This window comes from Meleagris gallopavo, chromosome 6 (assembly GCF_905368555.1).
Source record: "Meleagris gallopavo chromosome 6, MGAL_WU_HG_1.1, whole genome shotgun sequence".
NCBI lineage: Eukaryota > Metazoa > Chordata > Aves > Galliformes > Phasianidae > Meleagris > Meleagris gallopavo.
Window position 1 is genome coordinate 40,074,524 of NC_139409.1, and position 18,167 is coordinate 40,092,690.

Genomic DNA, 18,167 nt, shown 5'->3' on the forward strand with positions numbered 1-18,167 from the left:
AGGTGATTGCAGAGAGAGCGGGGCTGGTCTCTTCTCACTGCTGACAGCTGACAGGACTGTCACGAGGGGAAATGGCCTCAAGTTGTGCCAGTGGAGGTTTAGGTTGAATATCAGGAAAAATAACTTTACAGAAAAGTGGTTAAGCACTGGAATAGGCTCCACAGGGAGGTAGTTAAGTCACCATCCCTGGATGTGACTAAAAACCATTTGGATGAGGTGCTCAGGGACATGACTGAGAGGAGGGTTGTTAGAGTTAGGGTAGTATGGTTAGGTTGCAGTTGGACTTGATGATCTTTAAGGCCTTTCTGCAACCTGAGCAATTCTATGATTCTATGATTCCAGGCTCCAGAGGGAAAAGAGCAGTCAAAAGATAAATGCCAGATAAAGAGCCATTCTATAGATAAAAAATCAGATCAATCATCAGGACATAAAAGCCAACACCCACGTCCACCTCTGGACATGAAGCGTAAGCACAATAGTGAAAGACTGCAGAATGAAGGCAGCCGAGATAACTTTGCAGACAGATGGCAGCATGAATTCATGCCAGTGGCCAAGAAGACATGCAGAGCTTTGCCTGTACCACCGGCATCTGTGCCTACACAAGATCTTTACCACACCAACACAAGTGGGAAAAAGCATGCTCAGCTGACCTGTGCTCCAGCCTTGAGTTTGGCTGAGCAGCAAACTCAAGAAAGCTGCAACACAGGCAAAGAAGCAAAGTGCCAATCCAACGCTTTGCTGCAAAAAGAGGATGAGGCCAAGAAAGCATCAGGCAAACGTAAATGTAAAACAAAACACCTGGAAGTGCAAATGAGAAGAAAGAGGTCATTCTTTGCAATGGACGACCCCTTTGAGATGGAAGATACACAAGATATGGCCACACTACCGAACAAAATGATGAAGCAAGGAGAGCCCACTCTCCATCATGTCTCCTTGCCTGCCCCAGTCTGCCAGAAGCTGCACAAGCAGCTGCAGCAGCGCCCCTCGCAGCCGACCATCTAGCCTGCTGTGCTGCAGGTGGACAGCCCCTGCCAGCCTATGCCACTGGAGGCCCACTCCATGCGACAACATGGGCAAAACCTTGCTGCAGTGGGTGGCCTGTCTGGGCACCGAGAAAGGGGTTCTGCATTGCAGTCTTGTATCAATGCCAGGCCTCGAGGAACTGGACTTTTTTAGGATATCTAAGCACATAGTCTTCCAACTAAGCTAATAACTACAAGCAGAAAGAACAGTACAGATTAACTGCTTAAACTGTTAGCTCTTAACACAGCATGTCTCTTTACTTACTGCAACCAATTTGGAAACCTGGCAAGTTCTGCAGAACTTCAAACGCCTGCCTGTAGAAACTCTGCCTAATGTATTTGTGCATTAGTGAAAATAACAGGTTATGTCGATCCATGATGTCATTTTCAGTGCAGGGCCACAGTGGTGCATTGGTGATCCACTCTGACTCTGTGGCAAAGAACAACACAGTATTATTTCTATGTTTTAAGACCGCAAAACTTCTGACATTTGGCTGATAAGAATACCCTATAAACTGTAGTAGAAAATGTATCTCTGGACTTCACATTAAATGTAGTTTGAATAATTAGCAATTAGTTCCTTAGCACCAATATTTCAAGTGTAATCTTAGAGAGTTAGAAGTTACCGCTTTCATTAAATAGTATAGTAGTGGAATGAACTGTATATATTTATATGTGTGTATATAAGTGCGTAAGTATTTATTTACATAAACTTAGATAGCAAATTTAGGTGAATGATGTTCTTATGCTTTTTACTTTTACTCTTGTATGTTCTTCTGAGTTTTTTCTTTCAGTGGGGCTGAATTCCAAAAAGCCTGTAACTTTTTCTTTTATTGAATAAAAATTTAATATTTAATAAAAGCTGTATTTGCAACATGAATATACTGTGAGGGGGGGATAAACACTGCAATTCTCCAAGCCTGAATTTTCTTTTGCACTGAATTTCACCTTGCTCAAAGGAAATTTGCATGGGGCGGGTTACCTTCCAACTAGCATTCTCTTCCCTATCCCCTCCATTATGTTCACTTCTGAATAGAATAGCATAGACATTAGAATACTACGAAAACTTCTCTGAAAAAAAGTTGTATCACTTACAATATTTATTTCACATATCAAGCAAAATGATAAATAAAAAGATTGATCACATTTTATTTTTGCTGCCCCAGTATTAATACATTTACTTAGTAACAAAGATCAACTTGTAAGTTTTACTTTAAATCTTTAAAAAATGGGATTGCTCAAATTTAAATGTCAAAATCTTGTTCTTTTAAGACAAGCTTACCTCTCAACACCCACGTTGCTCCATCTAAACTTTCCGTTTCAAGAAAAATTTCTGCAGCATTATTAACAATTTGACATCTTGATGCTAATCTCTCTGCCCCAGTAATTCCTTTCAGAACTGTAAAATGTATCCGTAGTTCTTGCAATTTATCCAGAACCTTCCTTCCCTAGAATAAGGGTGAGAAGAGAAAGGGGAAAGGTCTGCAAAAGCAATGATAGTCATGAACACAGATTACTTACACAACATACAGATTTCATTTGGTGACAGATTTGTACACATCAGTTTAGTAACATTATCCAAACTAACGGTGAAAAAGAAAAGAACTGCACAGTAAAAATTCTAATGAATAGCAGTGGACATTTTATTCTGTAGACAAAAAACACAACATCCATTGTTTAATAGCTCCCTCCACGCTATTACCCATAATATTATTTCTACAGTATAATGTTCCTACACACTATTTTAATAAATTTTGTAATTTATTTGTATTTGCTTACTTTAATATATTAATATCTTTAATATTCTCAGTCTAGTCAGCCCTGCTTATCCAAAAGGTAGTCTTGTTGCTGGAGACAGATCTTCATGGAAGATCTTATATCTCAAATCTGCATGTTTTTTCAAATTTCATCTGTTTTATTAACTTTCATCAACTTTTAAAAAGAACATTCTCCTTAGAACCAAGAAGCATAAAACTTTACCCTTGAGAGCCACCATGCACCAAAAATATGAGATAAAGGAGTCTGATATTCACAAAGGGACCATAGTCTGAAAAGCACTTCTAGAAGCTTTAGGATCTCTGAAATATTTATGAAAAGGCACAGAGTACATCCTAAACCCGAAATTACTTTGGCCACAGCAAGTAGTTCAAATACTTCATCCTATCTCATTTTCTGGATTGCTTTTTGAAAAAGCAAGATATAAGATCAAGTAGATAATAACAGGAGTCCATAATAACAGGATTATGATACATAGATAGATGCAATGGAGGGAAGCTGGTTGATAATAAATTGTAATAACAGTTTTACTTCATCCCTGAAGCAGAGATCAATTTGGGAGTTGTCAGTACTGATAGAAATCATTCAGAGTGCAAACTCATTCACACTCCAATATGGTCAGCACAGGTCGTCTGCAAGCCTACTTCAGAATCTTGGAGAATAATCTGTTGAGAAAACGATTTGACAACAAACACAACATTCTCAAAGAAGTGATCTTTTACTCCAGACATTAAAAAAAAAAAAACAACAAACTAATGTAAGAACTGTCCGCTTTTCAGCAGACAGAAAACAAGATAAATTGAGATCTTAGATGGGAACGTTTATGCTGATCATACCTCAGTGTCTAGAATTTAGATCACCTCCTCTGTTGCCAGGAATCTCCCAGCTATTTCAAACGTCAGTACTATGGAACAAAAGCTTTAAAAATTCTAGCACAGTGCTATAAAACTGGTAGTGCACAGACACTTTCCTTGCTTTACACTTAAAACACTAATGTTGTACTCTGTCACTCTTTTGTGATGGGTGCAACAAGAGTGCAGCAGTACAATCAGGACTTGCTAAAAGCCATTCTGCTCAACAAGCTGATGCTGCAAAGTTTCTGACTCATCAGATGGGTGTACTGTGTCTAAAATAAGCACCTGTCCCAGGTATCACCTGGGACTTGGAGCAGCCCTATAAACAGGCAGCACTGCCTGGATTTCACATACAGAAGATCACAAGGTCACAGAACCAACAAGGTGGAAAAGATCAACAAGATCATCCAGTCCAACCGTCCACCTACCAGCAATATTCCCCCACTAAACCATCTCTCTTAGTACAAGATCTAAATGTTTCTTGAACACCTCCAGGGACAGTGAGTCAACCACATCTCTGGGCAGCCCGCTCCAGTGCCTGATCACTCTGAGAAATCTGAGAAAAAATGTTTCCTAATATCCAACCTGAATCTCTCCTGGTGCAACTTGAGGCCATTCCCACCAGCACTATCACTAGTTATGCAGGAGAAGAGGCCAACCCCTACCTGTGCTGAAGTTTTTGCCCACTGCCCCTTGTCCTGTCACTGCACACTACTGCGAAGAGCCTGGTCCCATTCATTTGACTTCTGAATTCCAGATGAACAGTTATGAGATTTCTTCTCAGTCTTGTTTTCTGTAGGCTGAACAGTCCCAGGTCTCTCAGCCTTTCCTTGTACAGGAGATGCTCCAGGCCCCTAATCATTTTTATGATCTCCATGGTACTCTCTCCAGAAGTTCCATCGTTTTTGAACTGAAGAGCCCAGAACTGGACAGATTAATCCAGACGTGGCCCCATCAGGGCAGAGATGGGGAGGATAACCTCCTTTCTGATAGTGCTATCAGGACCAGGATACCACTACTGCCCTTCCTGGCCACAAGGGCACACTGCTGGATCCTGGCCAACCTGTTGTCTACCAGGACCCTCAAGTGTTTTTCTGCAGAGCCCCTTTTCCAGAGCCCCTAACCTGGACTAATGCATGCGGTTCTTCCTCCTCAGGAGCAAGACCCTACAATTACTTTTGCTGAATCTCATCAGGTTACTCTCTGTCCAACTTAATACGCTGCCCAGATCTTGCTGACTGGCAGCACAGCCTTCTGGCATGCCAGTCTCTTCTCCCAGCTTGACATGATCCGCAGACTTGCTGAGGGTAGACTCTATTCCTTCACTGAGGTAATTGATGAAGACGTTGAACAAGACTGGGCCCAGTAACTGATAGTTACAGGCCTCATGTTCAATACTGGATGAGGCCTGGAGTATAAAACATTCAGTGAAAAGTCCAGTCTCTTGATGCTGGCAATTTTTGGTATCTGATAGCAGGAAAGGATTGTGAAGGGTGAGGTCCAACTTTCTTCAAGATTCACAAATCCAAACCTTATTAGAAGTATGAAATGAGAATCACAGAATGGCTAGGGTTGGACACAATCTAAAGGGTTATCAAGTTCTAAGTACTAGATCAGATTGTCCAGGGCCCCATCCAACCTGACTTTCTGACTTTCTGACATCCAACATCTCTGAGCAATCTGCTCCATCACCTCACCAATCTTTCAGTAAAAAACTTCCCCTGTATCTAATCTAAATCTCCCTTCCTTTCGTTTAAAACCATTCTCTTTAGTCCTACCACTATCTACCCATGTAAAACATTTATTTCCCTCATGTTTATCAACTCCCTTTAAATACTGGAAGGCCGCAATGATATCTTCTGGCAGTTTTCTCTTCCCAAGGCTGAATGACCCCAGTTCCTTCAGCCTATCTTCATCGGAGAGGTGTTTCAGCCCTGTGATCATCTTCATGGCCCTCCTCTGGGCCCTCTCCAAAAGCTTGACATCCTTCCTGTGTTGAGGGCCTCAAACTTGGATGCAGTACTCCAGATGGGCCACACGAGGGCAGAACAAAGGGGGACAATCACCTCTCTTGTCCTGCTGGCCACCCCTCTTCTGATAGAACCCAAGATACTGTTGGCCTACAGTATCAGACCTACGCTACAAGAGCACATTGCTGGCTCGTGTTCAGTTTCTTATCCACCAGGACCTATAAGCCCTTCTCAGCAGGGCTACTCTCACAGACTTCCTTTCTCAGTTTGTATATATACCTGGGATTACCTTGACCCAAGTGCAAAACTTCACACTTTGCTTTGTTGAATCTGACTAGTTCACAGGGGCCCACCTTTTGAGTTTATCAAGGTCCTTCTGGATGGCATCCCCTCCTTCTGCTGCATTAACCGCACCACTCAGCTTGGTGTCATCAGCAAACTTGCTGAGGGTGCACTCAATTCCATCATCTACATTGCTGATAAAGATGCTAAAGAGTACTGGCCCCAAGACAGACCCCTGGGGAACACTATCCACCCAATTCCTTATCTACTGATAAGGACCCAGAGTCAAGAGAAGAAAAGCACTTCTAGTAACATTCTGGATAATAAGCATTTCACTAAGTGCAGACAGTAGCAGCCCTACTATGACTCTCTTCTGTCTTCTTGACCTTATCCTATCCATTCCACCTGAAGTCAGGCTCAGAAGAATCAGGGCAGGAAAAATTCCTTGAGTTGGATGGTCTCAGAATAGAACAGTATTGCCAGATGGAAGAAAGTAACATTTCTGCAGAACAATACTATTGGTCTAGACTCACCCCTAGTGCAGAAAAGGTAAAGCTGAACCTGAACAATCAAGTTTCTAGGTTGCAAGACAAGGTTGTAATGAACTCTATTCCAGACAGAAGCATGTTCATTTATTTGTTTTTGTCTTGAACTGAACAGCATTCTTCTAGCAGGCAGTACGAATACCTTGTATGCCTATCACTACAAGGAAAACAATTTCTACAAACTGTGTGTACTTTGCTGTAGAAAAGTCATAATTATGTATTAAATGAAAAATAGATCAAAAGCATATTCATTCTCACAAGCAACTTCTTCCACTCTATTAACAAAGCAAACAAGAAAAAAATCCCAACACATGCAAACTTCAGAAGACTACTGCTCAGTACACTTTGGTCAAAATACTTTGATCCAGATAGGCAACTGAGAAGGATGTAGACCATGAGAGGCAAGTGGCACATCCTAGCCACATTAAACTAGAGAAACAGTTTAATATCTAATAAATAAAGGACTCTTTCTTCAAGTCAGGTTTCTATAGTCCAGTGTACCTTTATCCACTGCAGTACTCTGCGATAAGAATTCATTACACTTATCCCAGCCCTTCCAATGAAAATTCTGTCTGCTTCATTACACTGGGAATTTTTTATTACTAGAAAGAAAAAAATACACATTATTTTTGTATCTACCAGCAAAAGAATTTAAGAACTTGCAGTCCACAGCACTTGCACACATTTTCTGAAATGTTAGTCATTAAATGTAACAATTTTTTTTAAAGTCTGTCAACCAAAATTAGAGTAAAAAACAACAGTTTATCCAGACACTCTTTGACAGTACACTAATTTATCCATGAGATGCCTGGGCATGCAATGGCATAGCCTATGAACATCATCATTTTTAAAGTAAGCTTACATTTTCTGACACATCTGAATGATGGCAATTACAGAACTGTGTAATTGCAGGGTTTTCCAAACCATCTTATTTAACCACTTTGGAAGCACTGCTGATACTGCAGAACAGTGGTCTCCAGTGTGGGGTGGTGCGCACACAATCCATTCAGTTATGGAAAGAAGTTTTTTTTTTTGTACCAATGTTAAGTTAAATGAAATTATCTCTATCTCCTTTTTAATTTACATTTTTGTGCATGTTTTAAAATATACATAGTATATTAGTGCAGTGGTACATGTACATAATTTACAAATAAATAAATAAACATATGGTATGTTGGGGGCAAGTCTTAAATTTTTTTTTACTGATGGGTTGCCTAACAGCGTGGAGACCACTGCTCTAAAGAACTAAGACCAAGCTTCAAGTCCCATCAAAGCCTTCTATGTGTTTCACAACCAGAAGTTGCAATAGCTGTTTTGTAGCATGAAAGTCTGTGATCAGAAAGGTTGTGTCACTTAATTGAAATAAGTCATCGGGTCTTATTAGTTAATGCAGGTTGAAAAAGATCTAAATCATCCTTTACACAAAGCCTTAATATCTCACTGACACAACACTGAGCCTCAGCCTCCTACAACCTTACGGGGAGGAGGGATGCAGACAAGTAAATGAAGAGGCATATTGAGGAAAGGGGGACAGAAAACATGCTGCATATTAAAAAAAACTAGGTGTATTGTTGACCAAGCCCTTGTGTAAATTCTTAGCTGCTTAGGGTAACGAATAATTCTGAAAATCTAAAATGCTAGAACCAAACCATAACAAAAGATATAAACTTAACTGATATAAATCCAGTCAATGCATTTTTATATATACAAGTAGATGAAGTTAATTTATGCTAGTAAGAGAGATGCACTTCAGAGGACAGTACTGAAATATACTTTCTTGCCACTGTTCTGAGAACATGACATTATCTCTTAAAGACCATCAGTACTGCTTTCTCTCCTTAACAGGAAAAAGCTCAAAGGTGTGTTCTTCAGAAGGGTAGTCTTTTGACATCAAGTGTAAGCACCATGGACTTTACTAAAAAATGGTTTCTATTGATCATTTCACCTGTTTGTATTTGTGCCTGAAGAAATTCTGAATATTGTACACAATCAAATTAACTAATATGAAGAAGACAGTCAGTATAGGTTTTGGCTTTTACCTCTTAAAAATTCTACCAAGAATAGGATAAGCAATTAAGTGTTTACTCCAACTTAGTTTTACCTGCATCAGCAAAATCACAAAAAGGAACTCCTGGTCTGTCTTTCTCAGAATCTTTTGTTAGTATTTCAGTAATACGTAAAGACAATTTCTGAAGATCATCAGAATTTTCACATGCAGTTCTTGCATTAACGTACAAAGCTCCCAACTTGGCCCAATCATTCTTTTCCTTGCAATGCTGTGAAGAAGGCGAGTGACAAATATAAGCAAATTAGTCTCCAGAATACCAAACAGAAAATATAATGGAATTCAAGAGATACTAAGATATAATTAAGCGGAAAACAGCAAGGTTAATATATAGCCCGTGTCCTATGAAACTACTGAATGTATTCTGATGACATTTCCCTTAACTACCCTTTTTGAAAAGAAACAGATCAGAGAGCCTGTATCAGCTCATGTGAAGAGTTTGTAATGAAATATAGACGATTCTAATGATGCTATGATTCAACCTCAGTACTTTATCTTTTTCTCTCTGAAAATTCATATTTTTATTACATATTTTCTCAAATCATTACAATTTTATTAGCATCACCAATCCAATTCCCTTTCATCAAGGAGTAAGTTAACTTGAATCTTCCTAACAACATGGACTAAAAATAATGTGTGGTCCTCGTGAGACACTGATTACTTTGGTATAACTTTTCTGAGAGGGTTAGGACTCAGGTTGTATTAACGTGCTATAATCTAGTGGCATACACAGAAGAGTTAAATTTAAAACAAGTGGTTCAGGGTACAGATAACTACAGTGTGCTGTGGTGCAACATCTGCAGGTAAGCCAATTGAGCTGAGATCTGTTACACACACGCCAACAAGGAATTACAGAGATTTTTGGGAACTGAGCGGACAAAGCTGCAACCAGTCCTGTCTCCTTACACTTTGGCTTCAGGATCTGTGCAATAATATGTAAACTATGCTACAACTGTGCATAAGAACTAATCTGTCCTTCAATCTGAAAAATGCAGAGACCTATTAAGTAAGTTACTCTCTAGCATTTTTATATTCTTCAAAATAACCTACCCAGAGTTACCAACTACATCCTTTTAAAATTTGCCTGTTTATATACGGTATGAACTCTATCAACCGAATAAAGTATTAAACAATTTTTGGTGAGGAAGAATACATCACTACCAATTACAAGCACAACAAACAGTTGCTTAAAATTAGGTGTAAGATAAAAGCTACAAGTATGCAAATTAAAATAAAAACTGACATAACAGAAAAGTCAAAGACAGCTTTTCCCCTGCCTGTTAATATTTCCCCAAAATAGGCTTCCATAAAAAAATATCATCAATAGATTAAAAAGACATAAAAATAGCTATTTTCCATAGAAGTCATGGCTTCAGCATTCCAAAAAGCCTGAAACATGCACACACTGTACCTGAATTTCTGCCATTACCAAATTAAAGTCAAAAAGCCAGTTGCTTTTAAAATGCATCTCCTGAAATCTTCAACAAGAAAAAAACGTTAATACTTAATTTTAACACATCCTACTGAACTAAACTACAAGCAAGTGATCAACCATTCATTATATTTGGACTAAAAATGATGTAATCTTTTATTTGATTTACTACAAATAATATACAGACTGAACTCTGAAAACAGACATTTACAATCGTATCAAAACAAGATAGTACATGAATATACAAATAAATGGAGAGAGATATTTTCACAGATAATACTCCCTTGTCTTAGTATAAATGCAACTGAAAAGGTAGGAATAAGACTTGAAATACATTAAGTAAACACAGACTGTATTTTATATGTTTCTGACACAAAGGTTAAAAAAATAGTTCATTACACAAATTAAAGTGTAATTCAACTTCAAATACCTAGGAGTGGTTTATTCCGATGCTGCCACTGGAACAAGAGATAAATCACTTACATGTGAATAAGCTAAGACATATAACTGAAGCAGTAAAGCTGCTCAGTTTTCACAAACACAAACTGTTTCTCAGTTTCGTGCAGAAAACAGACACATACTGAGGTTACTTGGAAAGGGTAATTCCTCTACGAATGAAAATCCTAATCTGAAAAGGGAAATCACCTCCAGCTGGTGTGGTAAACTGATAAAACACAGATATAATTAAAATAGATAAAAACAAAGAGATAAAACACTGGGATCCTTTGGTTGGAAGGTGTTCTATAGAAGTACGAAAAGCAGCAAACAACTTCTAGGGTGTTCTCCCTTGAAAAAGTGTCAGGCTGTTATACCACAGTAAATGCTATCTGTTTGGTTCCTCCAAGAATCAAAGCCTGTTTAATGAACCACTCAGTCAGTTTTTCAACTTGTGTGTGTGTACACGATGCAGATGATGAAAAATATATTGGAGCAAGTAATAGGGAGACATCAACAGTTTTGAAATCACACACTCTGCTCAGCGTAATCCAGCTCTACTGGAAAAAAAAACCACCCCCCTCCACATTCATCTTGGTACAAATGTTTTTGCAGACTCACAGTAAACTAGAAAACAACTTCAGATGATAAATAATTCTCTTATTGTCTACAATTTTTTTTTTTTTTTTTTTTTTTTTTACTGAAGAAGGATCATTCATTTATGCTGGCCTAAAATATATATTAAACAATTACACTTCTAATTCAACTACTGTTGGACAAAATTGTCCCATAGCTGGGAAGAGCATCCCACCAGAATGCACTGTAACGATCAATACTGAAAAAACTAATCTTAACTGCAGCCACAGTCCAAGTTCTGAATAACAATCCTTGACCTCTGAAACACAGTAGATTGACAGCATTTTAATATGCAAGTAGGCATAATATGGCAGTACTTTCCTCTAGAACACTAAATTTGCATTTTCTCATCACCTTTAAAGCTTTTGTGTAGATTTATAAAATCGAACTTGAAGACAGAACTAAATAGATATAATTATAAAATAGTTCCTTGAGGACGTACCTGGATTTTATGTTCAAAACAATATCTATTTCCTGGCTCGGAACTTGCAATTGGTGAAGGAGTTTAATTATGTAGTTTAAATGTTCATACTCAAGAAACATACCAGCATTAACGAGCTGTAATATCAAATGGAAAAGAAAAGTAAGCAAACAAAAGAAGAAAGTCATCGTGTTCACCATGTTAATCATCTCCACAGGCAGGCCAGTTTGAGTGGGAAGAACACGTTACAGTAAATCTCAGTCATAAACTAAGGGATAAATGGAAACCCACACTCAAATTCAGCTAGCCACAATATTACCTTTTAACAATATTACTGAAAGACTATTTAAGAAATATCTTTGTATTTTAAAACAGGCAAAGTATTTCCAAAATTCCTACAAATAGAAGCACAATCAAGCTCATACCTTACAAAAGGTACTGATCAGTGTAGGCACAGCATCTCTTATATTCAAAGAAGCCACACATTCAAAAACTCTCAGAAGAACTTCTAAAGCTGGCTAATTTAAAAGAAAAAAAAAAAAAAAAAAGCTCAGTTTTATGATTGTATATCTTGTTCAACTAGAAAGGCAGCAATTATTCAAACAGAAACTACTGATCCTTTTTTCTCCAAGAACCAACTAGTGAATGAACATATTACAAGAAATGCCATAGCATTCCTTAAAAAAAAAAAAAAAAGAAAAAGAAAGAAAAAGAAAAAGCATCAGTCAACCCCCAAATGGAGAAAATGTGGGTGAAAGATTTCCAAAGTATTTCAAGGTCACTTACTAGTGTATTAATCTGTGCAGTTACATTCAACATCTGGAATAATTCTTGCAACAAACATTTCTTGAGCAAACAAATGAGAAGATCATTCAGCACTTGAAAATCAAAATTCTCACCACGGGCAACTTCTCTGTAATACCTGACAAATATCTGCACTGAAAAAGCAATTAAAAATGTTTTACTTTGGGACAGCTGATGCTACTTAAGCAAATTATTTCCTAAATCTTTAAATGCAGTGTAACAACTCTTAATCATCCAGGATACTGTGGCACGGGGATATGGAGAAATACATAGGTACAAGGAATGTACCATGTTAACATCACTAAGTACAAAGTGAGTACTCTGAAATACCTCATGTCACTGAGCTGAACTCCCTAACTCCTGTAAGGATTCAAAAAAGCTTAGCTGACGTAGAGCAGCAGCAGAAAAAAGCACAAAATGAGGCTAAATGTGGCAGCACACCAAGGCAGTGAGGCTTTTCCAGACGCTCTAGAAGTAAAGTGCAGTGATGCCATGGTAGATGGCCTTACCAGCTGTTCCAGAGCTAGTTGTGATAGATGTCTGCTGTAGCCCCTGAGAACTCAAATGTTATCTGCATTACGGCACTATTTCATCAAAGGAACACAGGACACAGCAGGATCATATGTTCACATCAAATGTACTACACCCCCTCTACGCTTTCAAAAACTTAGCTACAAATAGAATGGCTGCTCAGGCTAAAATTAAGTCCTTTCTGACTGAACTCAAAGGTTCACACTGATCTGAATCAACTCTGCTCTCTAAAATATGAAAACTGGCATTGTTTGGACATACAGTAGTGTGAAAGGACTAAACTAAAGTTGTTTGGATGCTGTAATAGCACTTCACTTAAAATAGCTTAATTCTAAAGTTCCTGGATTTGTAATGTTTAGTCAAGATGTTGCTGAAAAGTGCCTTAACAAAATCCTGGTTGTTAAACTTTGCCCCAGTTACTCATATCTATTCTCAAGCCTAGTTTCATTCAGACTAAGTGCATTTCCTGGGTAAGACAGGTTTGTAACAATATCTTCAGATAACTGAGTACCCAAATACTCATCCTTAATGTGAAAACAGAACATGAAAACAGATAGGTTCCTCTAAAATGACAATTTTATTCATTGTTGAAATGTCACCTGTTTTTCTCCCAAGACTATTTAACTTGCTTTAAATAAACTATGTATCAGATACACATAAAAAGCTACCTGCACGTAGCTGCTACCATACCTGCACGCTTCAGAAGGCCTGATTCATTGATACTAATGTATGTCTTAAGTATTGCCATGCAAATCTAGAAAAAGATTTTAAAAAAAAACAACATTAAGTATGACCTCAGTTTATGCCAAACTAAAGAACTACCCATAGACATAAGCTCTGTAAGGAAGAAAGCTTTACACTGCTTTTAACTATTTAACCTACAAATACTGATAAAAGCTGCTAGAAGGTAATTGGATCTGAAGGCAAATGCACTGTCAAAGGAAAGCAAATCAAACAGAAAAATAACGTAGACAAAACGTTTGGGAAAGGAGCTGCTGGGACCACAACTGCACACGTGTGGTATACACTCAGCAAAGAAAAAAAAAAACAAAAATTCTATGAATTTACTGACCACCACAAAGAGTCTCTCATAATGACACAAAGAAACAAGCTGGAAACTCAGTTATCATTTCACCCTGGACCCACTTACTTTAGAAATTCTACCCTCATGTTTGATTTTGTACTGGAACATTCACGTCTTAACATCATAAGTTGCTCCAAAAATACATAAACCTCAGGTTTGGGATACTTACACATTTTGCTGCAGATGAAAAAGGAAAGACTACTGAGATTAAACCCTCAGAGTTCTGAATCAGAAAACAAAACAAAACACAGCAACACCCCTTCAGATACTCTTTGTCACTTGTCGAACATCCACAATCTTTCCACCAAATAATTTAGAATTGGTCTTATACTTAATATACTTTGTGAAATAATGGAAAATCAAGAGACGTTTCTCCCTTCCAGATTTGTAAACATGTTATTATAGAATTGAGCTGTGCATATATTTAAAGGTAACTTCAAGATGAGGCAGGACCCACTCATTGAGTTTGTTACAGTGAATAAACTATCACAAAAGCAGGAGGTACTGGCTTCTGGCCAAGACACCTTTCTTATTTTAAATAACCATTAACCTTTTCAGATCACCGAGTCAAATTACATGAAAATTGTACATTAAAAACGTTGATTATAACATTACTTTTATTTTGAAAAACATCACGATGTTGTTGAACTGGTCTAAGAGATCCCTTATGGAAACCTGCACTGTCACTCTGCAATGGGTTAACCCATTTAATCCAAATCTACAATCCCAAGTGGCCAAGGGCATTTCTAAAACAAACTTGAGCACATGGTTACAGTATGTAAATCAATCTCCTTTCTTCAGCAATCTCTTATCCTCCTCCCCCTTTGGATTGACACCCAAAAAAAGCCAACATTGCATCTGCAGCTTTGAATGTTCCAATTGTTAGTGAAATTGCTTGGAAAATCCAGTTGTAGCATGATTTAATCATGGGATATGACACACTACTCATGTAAAGGAAACAGACTGTGTGCTTCATTTAGAGATTCTAGAAGGCTTCAGCTGGTGGTTTTAATTTAAAGGTATTACTGAATATACAGACCACACAAAATGTGAGAATCTCTGAATTTTGAGTTAATCATAATAAATTTAAAATGAATGTTCATGAAACTAGAAAGAAATGATTTTCGTTTTCAAAAAGTAACGTAGATCACGCTACTCTGTCACCTACCACTTCATCCAGAAATCATCTAACATGACGATTTAATAAAAAGCTTAATAAAATGGTTGTGCATCTTTTATAAGCAACTGACTGCCCAGTAAAACAGTTTTACTGCAGTCACACGGAGGTGCTTAAATTACAAGAATGAGCACAAAAATCCATGACATCTTTCAGCATCTCCCAGTGTGCACTCCGAGGTTTAGTCAGAGGGAAAATCCCATGCTGCAGCACTGCTCTTGTTAAGAGATTTATTTCTTACAGGATATGAGCATCTCTGAAATGCACAGTCCATATTAACTGTGCCTGAAGATCACCAAAAGGACTAAAAATTATTTGACGTTGGTTATAGATGGTAATAATTGATCAGCACCAAATAAGTCTCCTTTATTTAAGAAGCCAGATTAAAAAGCATCAGCCAGCTGTAATGCTTTATTGGGACGAAGTTCCCTGCTCCTCATCAGCCATCTAGACACTGTGATCTACAATCTGTTGCTGCAGATCTACAGGTGGAGCAGGGGCTGTTCTCACGCTAAGAAAAGATACAAGCTTCCAGCCTTCGTCATCATGGCAGTTGCTGCTTCCCACAGCCTGATCTGCACAGACTCTCACTGCACTTCCTTGCAGGTATCGTTGGGGTTCAATCCCACGTGTGCACGCTCTCACAGAAGATTCACTCTATCTTTTTTTGTTCAGCATCAGACTCTAGATACCGTGCAGTGTGTTGCCCTCTGTGTCTTAGTGACACAAATTCTCAACCACTATGTCCCTATGGGCAAGAACACCATCTTCCTCCTGCCCAAGCCTCAGTGAAAGGCTCTAATTATGCCCAGAAAGCAGCAACCACTCTCCAGCTTAACTTGAGGCCTCTGTACATGAGGATAAACTCATTGGTTTGTCAGACTCCCAAAAAAGATTTTTCATATTTTATATCGGCCAATCCAGGGGGTCTAGAGAATCTATAGTAAAAGTCTCAACTGTCAAAAGTATCACATCAGGATGTGATATGCATCTACTGTACTTGCAGGCAAAAGTTTAACCTTTTCATGCAACCACAGGGAATAAAACATGAGAAGTTCCAGCACCTTCAAGGAAATGAATTAAAAAAAAAAAAAAAGGATGCTGGGCACCTTTTACCTCCAAATACTAAAGCTTTTTTCCTGCAGTAAGTGGTAATAAAGGATACATCCACACTGCAAAACAGCAGATGTCTGATACAAGAAGAGGAGATATTTCCCTGTATTAGTAACTCATTATTTTAATCAATTAGTTTTGCATTCCTGCATTAAAAAAAATGCAACAACACAAAACATAGCCTTAATTGGATCTGCTGCTTACAACAAGCAAAATCAGCACTAACAACTCACTATTTTTGCCATTTTAATTTCAATGTCAAAAACATTCATTGTTACTATTAATATGTCTAATATTTTAAATTGCAATGAGATGCCTTTGCATAAATACAAATTTTTATTTATTTATTTATTTATTTAAAGACAGCAACCCCACTTAACTTTCTGAAAATGCCTACAATTACTGAAGCTCTTAAGAGCTGGAAAGATGCTGATGCTGAGAAACACCTGAAAATCTCAACAGAAGCACAGTGTTATTCTATGTCAAACAATGCTCCAACAGCGCTAGCACTTATGAGACATCTGAAACAATAAATTACCTAGTTTTGTATGGCCTTTCAAGTACGAAGTGATCAGGATTTTTCAGTCTTATTTCCTATAGCTGCTGAATAGACAGAACAAACAAAACTAAAAACTCAAAAGGCAGCTACTCTTGGAAGGCCAGCCCATGCCTAAACCTAGTTAAAGCCATCACCTTACCTCTGGGGAGTATTTAAAGAAGTCTTGATAGTCTTGTTTACTTTGCCTAATGCAAAAGAAATTTAACTATGTGAAATGGAAGGCAACTTTATTTAAATAAATAAAACCTGTAATTTGCAGAACTCTTTGAGCTCAAGAGTACGCTGATTTTCAAAACAAAGGATGTTTTCAAGAATTAAACCCCTGTTTACTTGTCAATTACAACTGTAAAGAGTACCAAATTCTAGCAAATTAGGCGTTAAGTCATCAACACTTTACTTAACAAAAAAGAAGGAACTTCCACTGTGGGGAAAAACAGCTTTCTTCAAAAATTCTGGTAACAATCACTGCTGGGAACTTAATACTAACCATGTAGACTAGTGTTCTGCTGAATGGATCATGAACAGGTTTATTTGCCCCAAATTTGACAAGATGACTTCTTTGTTCCTGCTTTACCAGTCCTCCTTTTATGTACTTTGGTGCCACCATGAGGTGTGCAGCCAATTATCATTTTAAATACACCTATTCAAAAAACCTCCAAAACAAAACAAAACGAAAATATACTTCTAGACTATCAAGAAAGTCAGGTTATGTTTGGTGGGCAGAAATTTAGGTGCACTGCACCATAGCTAAAATCATATTCAATAGCTCAACACAAATACTATAGTTCTGTAACACATACATACAGAAGCACTATAAACCATGACAATTCATAGAAATCAGCTGAAAATCACGGATATCCACTGTTCCCTGCCAAAGACATTGCACAACTGAGACAAAAAGAAAACATCCCATGATGAATTATTCTCAAATGATCCTAGCATTTTTAAACTGTCAGGTAAGTTTTTTTCCAAGAGGTTGCAAAGCATTAGGAAAAAAAAACCCCACAAAAACAGCTTTTCTCAAGACGTAAAAAGGAAAAACACTGAACTTGGAAGTATCACCAAACTACACCCACTTATTTTAGAAGTTCTGATACAATAAGTTTAAGATTTTAGAATAGCATTTGCCTCAATCAGGTTCAATGCTTATTATGTTATTTTTCGTATTTGCATTCTTTGATTTCATGCATACTGACACTCAAGATAAAATTGAAACTCACACCAATTAGATGCTAGATAAGAAATAATCTTGTGAGATCAGCTAAGGACAAGTTTAGGTATCTGTCTTTGTTTAGTTGTTTTAATATTTTATTTCCTTTTAAATGACTTATATAACCACCTAAGTCTCAGCCAATTCCAAAATCTCATTACATGACAGCACAATTAGTTTGCCTTCCACAGTTCTTGGAAGCAGTACAGACTTAATTTATCGTTAGAGGGTTTGAAAACACATCTACTTTT

General features: G+C 37.7%; 1 protein-coding gene across 1 annotated transcript in view; it reads right to left on the reverse strand.

Annotated features, from left to right (window-relative positions):
- The window catches only part of TOPAZ1 (testis and ovary specific TOPAZ 1), a 55,658-nt gene that overhangs the window by 20,067 nt on the left and 17,424 nt on the right, over positions 1-18,167 (reverse strand). The window contains 9 exon segments of the mRNA XM_085226420.1: positions 1,288-1,452; positions 2,305-2,470; positions 6,951-7,051; positions 8,551-8,725; positions 9,926-9,992; positions 11,460-11,575; positions 11,864-11,956; positions 12,225-12,376; positions 13,464-13,527. Coding sequence (XP_085082546.1) covers positions 1,288-1,452; positions 2,305-2,470; positions 6,951-7,051; positions 8,551-8,725; positions 9,926-9,992; positions 11,460-11,575; positions 11,864-11,956; positions 12,225-12,376; positions 13,464-13,527 — 1,099 coding nt within the window.